The sequence below is a fragment of the Wyeomyia smithii genome, chromosome 3, assembly GCF_029784165.1.
Source record: "Wyeomyia smithii strain HCP4-BCI-WySm-NY-G18 chromosome 3, ASM2978416v1, whole genome shotgun sequence".
Classification (NCBI taxonomy): domain Eukaryota; kingdom Metazoa; phylum Arthropoda; class Insecta; order Diptera; family Culicidae; genus Wyeomyia; species Wyeomyia smithii.
This window is the reverse complement of record NC_073696.1, coordinates 243,773,229-243,787,711: the sequence shown is the minus strand read 5'-3', so window position 1 is coordinate 243,787,711 and position 14,483 is coordinate 243,773,229. Positions and strand designations below refer to the sequence as shown.

The window sequence follows — 14,483 nt, the reverse complement described above, 5'->3', positions numbered from 1 at the left end:
AAGCGAGATTTTTATGTTGCAGTGGTTGGATTTCGCTTGAAACTGCTGGCCACTCTCTGGTCGTTTTTGCGGCCTTCGGATTCCGATTCCCCCCGATCTTGTCTTCCTGGCAGTCGACAAACGTTCTCCAAACATTTTTATTACGCTGGTTACAGTTGATTTGGCCACATTCAACAATGTTGGCAACTTGACGTGCGAGTAGTTTGAATTTTCGGGATATGTTGCTTCTCTTGGTCTGACGCCGTTTTAACAACTGAAGAGAAAATGTCAAAATCAAGCATAAGCCATGATACACATCTTTAATGTCGTTCTCGTTTTCGCGGTGTAGCTAAACTTTTTCCGGATTATACTTTGCAGCTTCAAATAAAACATTTTCTGTGTCGTTGCATTGGTATGCGTAATAATGGGATAGCTGTCAATTCGTTTTGTTTTGGTTATTATCGCATTCGTCATTTTGTCTCGTTTCCATTTCATATGTCCATCTCGCAAATGTGCTGAAAAAAAAAAACCTGACACTTTACCACGTGGAACGAGAACCAAAACAAACCAGTTTTGACACATACGTGTGAATGTGTTGGTAACTTCCTACAGTACACTCTGCTTTTTTCGGGTGTCGCCAGGGACAGAAAAAGTGTAGTCAGATAAAATCAAATAAAACATTTACGGTGTCAAAAGTGTCGTTTGAGTGTAGCTACACCGCGAAAACGAAAACAACATAAAATAAGGAATGTTCAGTTTTTTTGTTACACGATAAAAAAAGGCAGATTGAAGTTGACCAATTTTTGAAATTCAATTTTCAATTGCAGTAATGGAGTGGAAAACATAAAAACGTCGCAACTTAGCATAGAAACTTTAATAGACAGTTTTGTTCATTTTAATCCGCGCATGCGCACGATGAAATTTGAATACCGAACGCCCATTGTTTATTGAAGTTGCTATGCCACGTAACGACGTTTTTATATTTTCTACTCCGTTGCTGCGATCGGAAACTAACTGACCTCCAGAAGAAGTCAAAATGAGCTGCGTGCACTGTCCGCCATTACCACTCGTGGAAAGATGGATTGCGCTGAATAATACTGATGAAAAACTGGATATTTCAATTGTCGCGAGAAGTCGCTGCATAATAAACGCAACATAATGGAACCATAAAAGCATTACAATTACAACTAAAATCACATAATCTAACTCAAATCATCTGCTGTGCATGCTTACGAACGTTGCTACTGAAGGACAGCGTAACACAAGCAGTTGAATAGGAACCAGAGAAAAGGAAAACCCATGATTTAGGGACTTGCTTCATTTATCAGACAAGTTTCAACCCGTTTGGACCAATTTTTTGCGAAAAATAATCATGATTGCGATGATTACACAGTGCAAAAAATGACTTTTTTTGCCTTGGCTTCTATATATTATTTTTTGATGTGTTTTGATGCAAAAAAAATTTCCCCGAGTTTGAACCCATTTCACCTTAAGGGGCAACAATGGCGCCATTTTGAATTTTTTGAGAATTCAATGTTGTGGGCGGAAACTTCAATGTTTTTTCGACGCCATTTTGTTTTAAAGCCAAATATCAAAACTCTAAGAGTTTGTCCACATATTAGCATATTCTTACCCATTTTGAAACAGATCTTAAATCGGACAAAAACTGAGATCAAAACGGTGATTTTACGAAACGGTTTTTGCTAACGTTTTAATGTTTTCCACTCCGTTACTGCAATTGAAAATTGAAATTCAGAAAGGGTTAACTTGAATCTGCCTTTTTATCGTGTAACAAAAAATAATCTGAACACCCCTCATTTTAAAGATGTGTATCATGCCTTATAGACCATTTTACAAGACGTTTCTGAACTGAATTCATGAAAGAAATTTTGACAGGAAGCACGGAACCGCTGACATAACGCACGTAAAAGCATCATCAACATCAGCAGGATCCGTGACACCTGTCAGTTCGTAAAATGGTCTATGCTTGATTTTGACATTTGCTCTTCAGTTGTGAAAATGGCTCAAAACGAACTACTCGCACGATAAGTTGGCAACATTGTTGAATGTGGCCAAATCAACCATAACCAGCGTAATAAGAATGTTTGTAGAACGTTTGTCGACTGCCAGGAAGACAAGATCGGGGGGAATCGAAATCCGAAGGCCGCAAAAACGACCAGAGAGTGGCCAGCAGTTTCAAGCGAACTCCAACTTTTCCATCCGAGATGTCGCAAACAAGTTAGGAGTGTCGTCTACAACTGTGAATAGAGCTAAAAAACGAGCCGGGCTAAAAACTGGTGAGTCCAAATTGTGTAAATTGAATAAGTAGTGTATCACGAACAATGTCCAGGTGGGGCCAAAGGACAGTAACTCTCCCAACACACCTAAGCTCCGCCCTATAGAAAATGCTCGGCACAATTGCCGCTGGAACCTCAAGAAGACACGAAAGACAATTATCAACGCGATGCAGTTCAAGGCTAACTGACGTTTTGCGGCGAACAACGTGACCAAGTAGGCTGTACAAAACTTGATGGAAGGAGTCAAAAGAAACGTCCGGCAATTCGCATTATAGACACTATATATATAGACCTGCGGACTGAATAGCAGCGAGCCAAAACAACTGTCAAACGAGCGGGCCAAAATGAACATAATGAAAAATGTGTATCAAACAAACAACAAAAATATAGAAAATCAGCGTTGCTAGGGTTGCTGCCTTCCACTCCGCAGGTCTATATATATAGTGTTTATAATTCGCATTTGCTAGAAAGGAAGCTTTAGTCAATATTTTTCCTGTATTCTGTACGAACTGAAATTGACAAAGAAACATGATTTCATTTAAAAAAGATCGCAAATTTACACACATTTTTGTTTGACTATTTTTTTTACCGTAACATCTCTACATGACCTTCCCCAATTCGCACCCCACGTCCCCCAACTGTTTTAAAAAAATATGGAATTTTAGAAATTACCCCTATCAAGTAACAAAGAAAACTTTAGTTCAATTTATTAAAATCACATATACCCTCAAACTAACGTTCGATTGTATTGTCTCACAACAGTCCCCGCATCAAGTGTTCTTTAAAAGAATCTAGAAATAATTTATGATCATTCACAAGAAGAAGACGAATAACTACGTTTTTTTAAGTTCACCAAGATGGAGGCGATGATTACGATCATTCACAAGGAGAAGACGAATAACTATGTTTTTTTAAGTTCACCAAGATGGGTGTTAGAGTGCTCACTTAAAATCTTTTAAGTGGTGAAAGAGGAACCTATTTGATTTTTTTTTTCTTCATCTATAGTTTATTTGACACGGCACAAATACAATTCAATGTTTAACGGCGCCAATTATATCTGGTAGCTTACTTTCTAAAGTATCTTAATAACTAAAAGCAAATTTTTTATCCTCGCTGCCGACTACGAGCTGAAACTATTAAAAGCACAGGTTTGCTGTTTGATGGTTTTCATTGCCATAGGTAAGCAGCATATTAATTTTGTTCCGCTGCTGGGCCAAGATATTACGGACTGGCATATTGGGTTGTTTCCATCGGGCCTTGAGAGTATCGTGCGGGTCTGATTGCTGTTTCCGGATCCGGGGTCTTAACGTGTTCTTGTCGTTTGGTTGGATGTAGGCGGAAGGGGATAGGACTAAACTGGGGCGTGGATGGATTTCAGGAAAACGTATATAAGGGACATGTAGGATAGGTCACGGCTCGCCAAGACATCACGAACAGGAACAGCCGGCTGCCTACCTTCGGCCTGCAGGGAAGCTATTAATCTAGACCTGGCGTCACGGTGTACAGGGCATGACCAAACAACGTGCTCTATGTCGTGATAACCTTCACCACAGGCACAGATACCACTCTCCCCGAGCCCAACACGACGGAGATGCGCGTCAAATCTATAGTGATTGGACATAAGCCGGGACATCACGCAAATGAAATCCCGACCTACATCCAACCCCTTGAACCACGGGTTCGTCGATACCTTGGGGATTATGGAATGTAACCACCTTCCCAGTTCCCCCTTGGTCCAAGAATTTTGCCAACTGATGATCGTATTCTGACGTACAAATGCGAAAAATTCATTAAAGGCAATTGGTCTTTCATAAATATCACCGTTTGTTGCGCCCACCTTAGCCAAAGAGTCCGCTTTCTCATTACCCGGTATCGAGCAGTGAGAAGGGACCCACGCTAAGGTTATCTGAGTAGATTTTTCGGATAAAGCACTCAGATGTTCCCGTATTTTCCCCAGGAAATACGGAGAGTGCTTAACATCTTTCATCGATCGGAGAGCCTCAATGGAACTGAGACTGTCCGTAAAGATGAAATAATGGTCCGTGGGCATTTTTTCGATAATCCCTAGGGTGTACTGAATTTCAGCTAATTCTGCGACGTAAACAGAAGCAGGATTATCGAGCTTATGGGAGACGGTTAAATTGTTATTGAAGATACCGAAGCCAGTGGACCCATCAAGAAGTGATCCGTCAGTGTAGTACATATTGTCGCAGTTGATGTTTCGATATTTATTGGAAAATTTTTTAGGGATCTGCTGCACGCGTAAATGATCCGGGATTCCACGAGTTTCTTCTATCATGGATGTATCGAAAAACACCGTAGAATCAGAAGTATTTAATAAGTCGACACGATTTGGAATATTCGAAGAAGGGTTAATATTTTGGGACATGTGATTGAAATACAATGTCATAAAACGGGTTTGAGAATTAAGTTCGATTAACCTTTCAAAATTTTCAATCACGGGACGGTTCAAGACCTCACATTTGATTAGAATACGAGAAGACAGGCTCCAGAAGCGGTTTTTCAATGGTAGTACTCCAGCTAAGACCTCCAAACTCATCGTATGGGTCGACTGCATGCAACCTAAGGCGATACGCAAACAACGATATTGTATTCGCTCCAGTTTGATCAGATGTGTGTTTGCTGCGGAGCGGAAGCAGAAACACCCGTATTCAATAACAGACAATATCGTTGTTTGGTAAAGCCTTAAAAGGTCTCCTGGATGGGCTCCCCACCATTGTCCGGTTATTGTACGAAGAAAATTCACTCTTTGTTGACATTTTTTCATCAGATACCTCACGTGACAACCCCAGGTGCCTTTAGAGTCGAACCAGACACCAAGATATTTGTGTACCAAAACCTGAGAAATCGTTTTACCCATTAATTGTGTTTGAAGCTGAGCAGGTTCATGTCTTCTCCGGAGAGAATTCGATACCTAGCTGTAAAGCCCAAGCAGACAAATTGTCCAAGGTATCTTGCAATGGACCTTGCAAATCGGCAGCTTTGGCTCCTGTAACAGAGATTACACTGTCGTCTGCAAGTTGTCTTATCGTGCATGAATTTGCCAGACATTCGTCGATGTCATTTACATAAAAGTTGTAAAGAAGGGGGCTTAAACATGAGCCCTGGGGAAGACCCATGTAGCTAATGCGAAAAGTTGCCAAATCGCCGTGCGTAAAATGCATGTGCTTTTCGGACAACAAATTGTGCAAAAAATTGTTCAAAATTGGAGAAAATCCTTGTCGGTGAAGTTTACCCGAAAGAATGTCAACAGAAACGGAATCAAAAGCCCCCTTAATGTCCAAGAACGCAGACGCCATTTGTTCATTGCGAGCATACGCCAGCTGAATATCTGTTGAAAGCAATGCAAGACAATCATTCGTCCCTTTGGCACGGCGGAAGCCAAATTGAGTATCTGATAGTAGACCATTTGATTCGACCCAATGGTCTAAACGACGGAGTATCATTTTTTCCATCAATTTCCGGATACAGGATAGCATTGCAATCGGCCTATAAGAGTTGTGATCAGAAGCTGGTTTCCCTGGTTTTTGGATCGCGATCACCTGAACTTGCCTCCAATCCTGCGCTACAATGTTTTGCTCCAGGAACTTATTGAACAAGTTCAACAAGCGCCTCTTGGCATTGCCGGGTAGATTATTCAACAAGTTGAATTTGATTCTATCTAACCCAGGCGCCTTATTGTTACAGGACAGGAGGGCAACTGAAAATTCTGCCATAAAAGGTGATTCTATCGCGTCGTGACCCGGAGACGTATCGCGAACAAAGTTTTGCTCAGGAACAGAGTCCGGACATACTTTCCTGGCAAAATCAAATATCCACCGACTTGAAGACTCCTCGCTTTCGTTGACCGTTACGCGATTCCGCATTCTTCGGGCTGTGTTCCAAAGAGTGCTCATCGATGTCTCCCTCGACGTCTCGTTCACGAACCGACGCCAATATCCGCGTTTCTTTGCTTTAGCCAAACTTTTAAGCTTGGTATTAAGCTCCGAATACCGTAAATAGTCGCCAGGTATACCTCCCTTCTGGTAGGCCTTAAACGCGTCGGATCTTTGCGTGTAGACATCGGAGCACTCTTGGTCCCACCACGGAGTGGGAGGCCGTTCTTTGATCGTTACGCCGGGATATTTCTTCGTTTGGGCTTGCAACGCGGCGTCGAGAATCAAACCCGCGAGGAGGTTGTATTCTTCAAGTGGTGGATGATGTTGAATCGACTCGACCGCTTTTGAAATCATTTCCTCGTATAACTTCCAATCGACATTCCGTGTGAGGTCATACGGAATGTCAATTGGTCGCATGCGAGTTGACCCGTTATTAATTGTAATAAGAATAGGCAAATGGTCGCTACCGTGAGGATCGAGGATTACCTTCCATGTGCAATCCAACCGTAGCGACGTCGAACATAAGGATAGATCCAAAGCGCTTGGGCGCGCTGGAGGTTTCGGGATACGTGTCATTTCACCGTTGTTTAAAATAGTCATGTCGAAGTCATCGCAAAGGTTATAGATTAAAGAGGAGCGGTTATCATTGTATGGGGAACCCCAAGCCACGCCATGAGAGTTGAAGTCTCCCAAAATCAAACGTGGCGAGGGAAGAAGTTCTATTAAATCAAAGAGCAGCCGTTGCCCAACCTGTGCTCTGGGAGGAATATATATTGAGGCAATACAAAGCTCTTTATCTTGTATTGTCATTTGACATGCGACAACTTCGATGCCTGGAATCGAGGGGAGGTTAATACGATAGAAAGAATAGCACTTTTTAATCCCTAAAAGTACTCTTCCATATGGGGTGTCTCGATCAAGGCGAATAATATTAAAATCATGGAAGTTGAGATCAATATTTGAAGTAAGCGAAGTTTCACAAAGGGAAAATGCATCGCATTTGTTTTTATTTATCAAAACTTTAAACGAATCAATTTTTGGTAAAATACTTCTACAATTCCACTGTAAGACAGAGATAGAATCCTTCATATACGCAGTTGAATTAGGCATCGAAGGATACAATCGCTGCAAGGAGGGGCCATTGGGCAGTCAACTGCTTCAAAAATGATCTAACTGTTGGGAGGAATGCTGTAAGAAAAATTTTAATTGGATCGGGTACATTGAAATTTTCAAAAATCCAGTCCACAATGTCAGAAAATTTCACTAATCCAGAGTTTGTTTCATCAACTGGATGTGCAAAAGGAACAACTGGGGTTTTAGATGTTCCTGGCAGTGCTGGGAACTCCTTCTGGAACTTTACATTTGCAAGCCCAGGAGGAGTTTGCTTCGGTTTTTCCGCAGCACTGTTTGGTTTGTTCGTACTTTTCATTACACTTTGGGAAATCTTAGGACCTTTACGGGGAAGTTTAGGAGAAGAAACATTTTTCCTCTTCCTAGACTCCCCAGGATTGGCATAAGATGTTCCCGCTGATGAATCGTCAGAATCGGTTTCATCGGAGGGCAACAGATCAAAGGGGTTCGATGTTATGGTAGAAGTGGTAACGGTCTTCTTCAGCATCTCAGCGTAAGAACGCTTTGAACGCTCCTTAAGTGACCGCTTGATTTTATCTCTGCGCTGCATGTACACCGGGCATGTGGAGAGCTCATGCTGATTTTCCCCGCAGTGAATACATTTTTCAGCATTTACACTGCAAGAATTGTCCGCATGAGTCTCCCCACACTTGCTACATCGTGCCTTATTGCAGCAGTAGGCGGCTGTGTGGCCTAACTGCTTGCAATTGTTGCAATTCATAACACGGGGTACATACAATCGCACAGGCAGACGAACCCGGTCGATCAAGACGTGGCTAGGGAGTGCAGATCCGGCAAACGTAACGCGAAACGAGTCTGACGGAGTGTAAACTTTTTTACCGCCGACGAGAGACATGGACCGCAATTGCTTACAATCCAAAATCTTCGCCTGTGTTTCGGTATTTTTGAAGCAACCGGTTGCGCTTTTTAGGATACACTCGACAGACAGACTCGAATCGGTTATGACACCGTCGATCTCCACGTCTCGTGCGGGTATGTAGACGCGATACTCGCGTGTGAAGAGCTCAGAGCAAGCGATAGCATTGGCCTGTGCCAGATCACTGACCACGACACGGAGCTTGTTAGGTCGGACCTTGGAAATTTCGGTCACGGCCTTGTACCCCTTCGTCAGGTCTTTTGAAATTTGCAGTATGTTTAAACGCTTTGAATTCACTCCTGCCTTTGGACGAAAATAAACAGTATAGCTGCCCTGTTGAGATCCGTCCGGGTAAAGCCTGGGGCGAGGGGGGACTGGAGAATGAACAGGGGAGGGGGTAACAGAAGGGTCAGGGTCAGGGGGGTTCGGGGATGGTGGCACGGGAGGCGAGGGATCTATATCCATCGCGCTAAATGTAGCGCACTAGCGAACTAGCGCCGACAAGAACACGTACCTCTTTACTTCTTCCTTCCAGCAGTGGTTGTCCGATCGTTCGAAGCTGCACCCAAAGCAGCCAGCAGCACCAGGACAGCAGCACCAATACAGCCACCAGCAGTGAGCCGGGTGTGAGATCACTCAGCACAGCGACACGGACTCGACTGTCAACTGATGGCCTTGAATAATACACTCTTTTGTTTGGCTATTCGTACACACGGACCGGATTGTAATCACTTTGCACGTCCGTTTCTGTCGAGTGTTCGACGCGGAATGAACCTATTTGATGAAAACAAAAAGTTTTCGGTTATATTTGCCTTTAATGAGGTCTAGCACAAGAAGTGTGATAGTTAGCTCAATTCTGTTAGTTTCGTTGGAAAGCTGAAAAAAAATTTGTAATCAACAGTATCTCAAAAACGCCGAATTAGAGAGAATAAGAAGCATTTAGAAAAAGAAAAAAAAAACAATTGTGAAAACTAAACTCATTCATTTGGGTTTTGTCGTTAAATAAATTAAACATTGAAGTCTCTATAAGTTATTCACCAAGCATCTAACTCTTTTAGTTTAACTGCTACGTAACTTTAAAAGTAATTCGTTGCACCTTCATTTAGTGTAGTAAGATTCACGATTTTCTGCTCCACTGTGTTCAAGCATTGATCTGGTATGCAGTGCATGCTGTGTAGGGGAAAGAGGGGCAGTTTCGGACAGAGCTTAAAAAAACAAATGGTGCAATTTTCAACTAAACTAAAAATATAAGTGAGTTGGCAGTCCTTCCACCAACATCTACCATGTAGTTTGATAGCTCTTGGTTGTTTATTACTTACGAAAACAACACAGTGCCTTTTTCATTCATGTTTTCAACCGTTTGAGCTTAAAGTTGTAAGTGTTTCTATAATTTCTTTGTGAACGATTTAAAAATTTAAGTATACCACCTTAGTTCGTAACTAATATGCAATGAAAAAACGTGATAACAACGGGGAAACAAAGATCTTATTTATTAGATAAAATTAAGATTTGTCTTTGGATGGTGGTGGGGCACATTCGGACATCGTTCATGGGGCACATTCGGACACTTACTTAATTTGTGTTTGATTGTTGTTTATTGACAAATTTCGATTGAGACTGATTCTCAGTCCTAAAAATGGTTCGGAACTACAAAAGGAAACCCGATAGAGCAAGCATGAACGAAGATGAGCTGGGAAGAGTTTCTAACGGAACAATGTCTTTTAGATACGCTTCTGATACCTGCCGAATTAAAAGAAGTACCTTGGTCTGTCGTCTGAAAAATTAAAGAAACGAAAAAACTGAAAAATTAGAAAGCTTCTCGTCCAAAAACTTAGATCAACAAGTATTTACGAACGTGGAAGAAACACGATTTTCACCCTATTTTTGTGTATTTTTGGAAATATAGACCCTTTCCCGTGCCCTGCACAGAATGAAAATATCACCAATCGATTTGTTGACCAATTTTACATAAGAAATGCTACATTTCAGGTTTCCAGCCCAGCGGCTTCTAATTAGTGGGAATATGGGTCCATTTTTTCCCAGTGTGCATTGCTTGGAAAAGCTAGACAGTAAAACATTTATGTACACAATGAAACTTTACCAAAAACTCTGTATCGTAATGATGATCTTTTGAATACAGGTTGGTAGGATAATTGTCAACTCTGTCATCAAAAGCGATTTATCAATAGCTGTGCATAAGTTGTTATCACCAAATATCACTGAAAATTTCTTTGTTTTTCAGGTGAATTTCAGCAAAAAGCGTCGTAACCGGATGCGTAACGACGAAGCGGCCATTATTGCACTCTGCCGGTCGCGTTCTCAAAATCTTTCCTCACTTCCGATGGCCGATCAGGACGCTGTCGTAATTTACGACGAACGGACGGCACTTTAGACGTTACTCGAAACACGCTACGGTAACAACCGAGTGCAAGCTACGTAGTCAAAGACGATCTCCATAATTCAATTCATTATTATGTACATGCGCTGGTAATTCGCGTTTCACACTATCGAGTGTGGCATAAAATATCACGCTAGCAAATCACTGTTCGTTCGTTACTGTTAAGACTTTCCCGCGAAGCGTAAAATTTTTCCGACCACAAGAAAATGGCATACTAAATAGTCCCAATTTTTACTACGATAGTAAAAGATAGACAAAAAAAAACATCAGAAATTTCGAGCGTGATCGTTAGTCGTTGAACAATCCCATCCCCCGATGTAAAACAAAAACCCAAAAGTATCACCATAAAATCGAGAGAAAGTAGATGTTGTTATTTACGAATTAAATTGACCTATTTCGACTACAGTGTAAGAAAAAAAAAAACGTATGCAAAGACTGATAGATTTCCTCTGTGAAGATCGCAAAACCACACACTATCATTATAAAACAAGAAAGAAAAAACGAAGAAACTAACTTTCCACATTTAAGCTACCCACGTAGAGAAATGCGACCGAAAAACGTAAAACATAACCAACTTTTTACTCTATATAATCTCAAGAGATAAAACAAAAACACATTAAAACTTTTTAATAAACCTGATACACCATTAAGATTGCCACTTAAAGAAGACAAAAACGTTAGACAGGAAAAAAATCCCCTCATTTAAGCGAACAGCAAACCGATAAACACGAGAATAAAGAACACTCCTTTTCGATGTTCCTGCAATAAATAGTGCATCTTGCAAAATTTACCTTTTTAGAGAGCATGACCATCCGACTTTAGAAGATGTTCAACCGCGCATGCATAGCTGGAATAGGAGAATTCGCCGTCGCAGCTTTTCTTCGGTTCCATTTGTGTTAGTAGTTAAGTTGTAGTGATTTGAGGTTTGGGCGTGAAATCTTCGTATTTTAAACCGAAAGTAAGCCTATACGTATACATTATTGATTGATTTGTAAGCAGCAGGAGAAGGAGAAGAGAGGAAGACAGGAACCGAAAAGCGGTGTCTACACGGTAGCGAAGTAGACATTAAATCTATTTTGCCGGGCAAAAGCAATTCAAAGGAAAGGTTTTATTCGTTGGAAAACTAGCAATGTTGAACCAGTTGTGTACTAAGTATGTATTTGATTAAAGCAGGATTAAGGCTCTGAGCGCATCTTCGTAACAGTTAGGAGCAATTAGATAATGAAGAGAGGGTAGCGTTGTTTGTACATTTATTCGAAGAAGAGAACTAGATGGATAATGGCTTAAAATCCAGAGAATTGAACCGGGTGCCTGAGTTTGGTGGTCTGAAACAATCCGAATATGTCCAGTCGATTAAAAAAACTGTGATTCACAACAGAGACTGCTATTAGGCGGATTTCGGTTGAACAGAAGCTTAGCAAGCAGCTATCTAACAAAATAAATTGTTGGGTTGTGCCATGGTGGCCTTGATTAATCGCGTAAGTTTATCCGGGAATTCGTTGTCGTACGAGATTTGTCATAGCTGTTCTCGATCAATTGTTTAGGAGATATGACCGTAATAGATAATTATTGCGTGTCTCGCTACATTTGATTTTTTAAAAAGTTTATCAACATTGAAATAACTGTACCTCAGGTGACTCCTTTGTAAAAACTTCGGTCACGATAACTGTTAGAAATGAATGATTGAAGATTAAACTTTTTGCTCTACTGGTTCTAATTTTAATAAGTAGTTCTATATCAACCTTGCTTTCAACTCTGCACACAACCCTTACGATTTTTCACGTAGATTTACGTCTTCCGGCAACATATACAGGGGTCCGATTTCAATACAGGGAACCAGTTTCAAAAACCGAAAACATCGAGAGCGTTACAAAAATTGCCCACTTTCAAACGTTTTAAATTCAGTCAGTTTCCAACCGATTTCCATTTTTTTTTTTTTTTTTTTTTTTTTAAGGGGGGATTTGTTAGTAGCTTAAGTATTTATGATAAATATTAGTAAATAATGAGTATGTGTGTCCAATCACAAATGGTGATTTCTCAACACTGTTAGAAATTTGAAATTTTAATTGTTAGGATTTGTTTGCTTTCGCAATAAGGACTTATCATTCGTAGGGATTTAAACCTACTTGTCAGAAGAGGGGAAGTAAACTTACAACTAACTTAATTGCTAACTTATTGGCTATAAAGAGAGCTTATCGTAGCAATTGAGGATTGCAACGATTTTTGTCGAAAATTGTTAATAATTTTATTTGACATAGCTTCTAATGGTTCAACACCAGTAAGTCTATGTAATTCGAGTGTACCAAACCAAGGAGGACGCTTCAAAATCATTTTCAGAATTTTATTCTGAATCCTTTGGAGCGTTTTCTTCCTTGTTGAACAGCAACTTGACCAGATCGGTACAGCATAAAGCATTGCTGGTCTAAAAATTTTTTTGTAAATCAAAAGTTTGTTCTTTAAACAAAGTTTAGAATTCCTGTTAATGAGAGGATATAAACATCTCGTATATTTGATGCACTTGGCTTGTATACTCTCAATGTGCTCTTTGAAAATAAGTTTTTTATCATAAATTAGTCCCAAGTACTTAACCTTGTCGGACCAACTTAAAATAACCCCATTCATCTTGACAACGTGATTATTGTTTGGCTTGAGGAAAGACGCCCTAGGCTTATGCGGAAAAATTATCATTTGAGTTTTAGAAGCATTGGGAGAGATTTTCCACTTTTGCAAGTAGGAAGAAAAAATATCTAAACTTTTCTGCAATCGACTGCATATGACACGAAGGCTTTTTCCTTTTACGGAAATGCTTGTGTCATCGCAGAACAATGACTTTGTGCATCCTGGAGGCAAATCAGGAAGATCTGAAGTGAATATGTTGTACAGGACTGGCCCCAAGACTGAACCTTGAGGTACACCTGCTCTGACAGGAAATCTATCAGATTTTGAATTCTGATAGACAACCTGCAGAGTTCGATCAGTAAGATAATTTTTTAAAATTTTGATAAGGAAAATCGGAAAATTAAAAGTTTGCAATTTCGCAATCAAACCTTTATGCCAAACACTGTCGAATGCTTTTTCTATGTCTAAAAGAGCAGCTCCAGTGGAATAACCTTCAGATTTGTTAGCTCGTATCCTATTAGTAACTCTGAGCAATTGATGAGTAGTGGAATGCCCATGGCGAAATCCAAACTGTTCATTTGCAAAAATTGAATTTTCGTTGATGTGTGACATCATTCTGTTAAGAATAATTCTCTCAAACAGTTTACTTATTGAAGAAAGCAAACTGATTGGTCGGTAACTTGAAACTTCAGCTGGATTCTTATCCGGCTTTAAAATTGGAGTAATTTTTGCATTTTTCCATAATTTGGGAAAATATGCAATTTTGAAGCAGCAATTGAAAATTTTCACTAAAAATTCCATTGTGCTCTCAGGGAGATGTTTGATTAGTATATTAAAGATTCCATCGTCACCAGGTGCTTTCATATTTTTGAAATTTTTAATAATTGATTTAATCTCATTCAAGTTAGTTTCAATTATTTCTGCAGGTAAAAAATTCTGGGAAGAAATTAAATCAAATTGACGTGTGACTTCATTTTCAATTGGACTCACAAAATTCAAATTTGAGTTATGAACACTCTCAAACTGCTGAGCAAGTCTTTGAGCCTTTTGTTCATTGGATACAAGAAAACGTTCACCATCTTTTAAAACTGGAATAGGCTTTGAAGGTTTCTTAAGAATCTTCGACAGCTTCCAAAATGGTTTTGAATATGGTTTCAATTTTTCAACTTTAGTCTCAAAATTTTGATTTCTTAGAAGAGTAAATCTATGTTTAATCTCTTTCTGTAAATCTTTATAAATAGTTTTAAAAACAGGGTCGCGAGAACGTTGATATTGACGTCTGC

The 14,483-nt window shown here is 40.1% G+C and overlaps 1 protein-coding gene across 4 annotated transcripts in view; it reads left to right on the top strand.

Moving 5' to 3' along the window:
* Window positions 1–11,884, top strand: part of LOC129729953 (G-box-binding factor-like) — a 42,743-nt gene extending 30,859 nt beyond the window's left edge. For all 4 annotated transcript variants that reach the window (XM_055688882.1, XM_055688883.1, XM_055688880.1 and 1 more), the window contains one exon: window positions 10,426–11,884. In XM_055688882.1, the coding sequence (XP_055544857.1) occupies window positions 10,426–10,575 (150 nt within the window). In that variant the 3' untranslated portion in view covers window positions 10,576–11,884. The remainder of the gene's footprint in view (window positions 1–10,425) is intronic.
* Window positions 11,885–14,483: the final 2,599 nt, after the last annotated feature.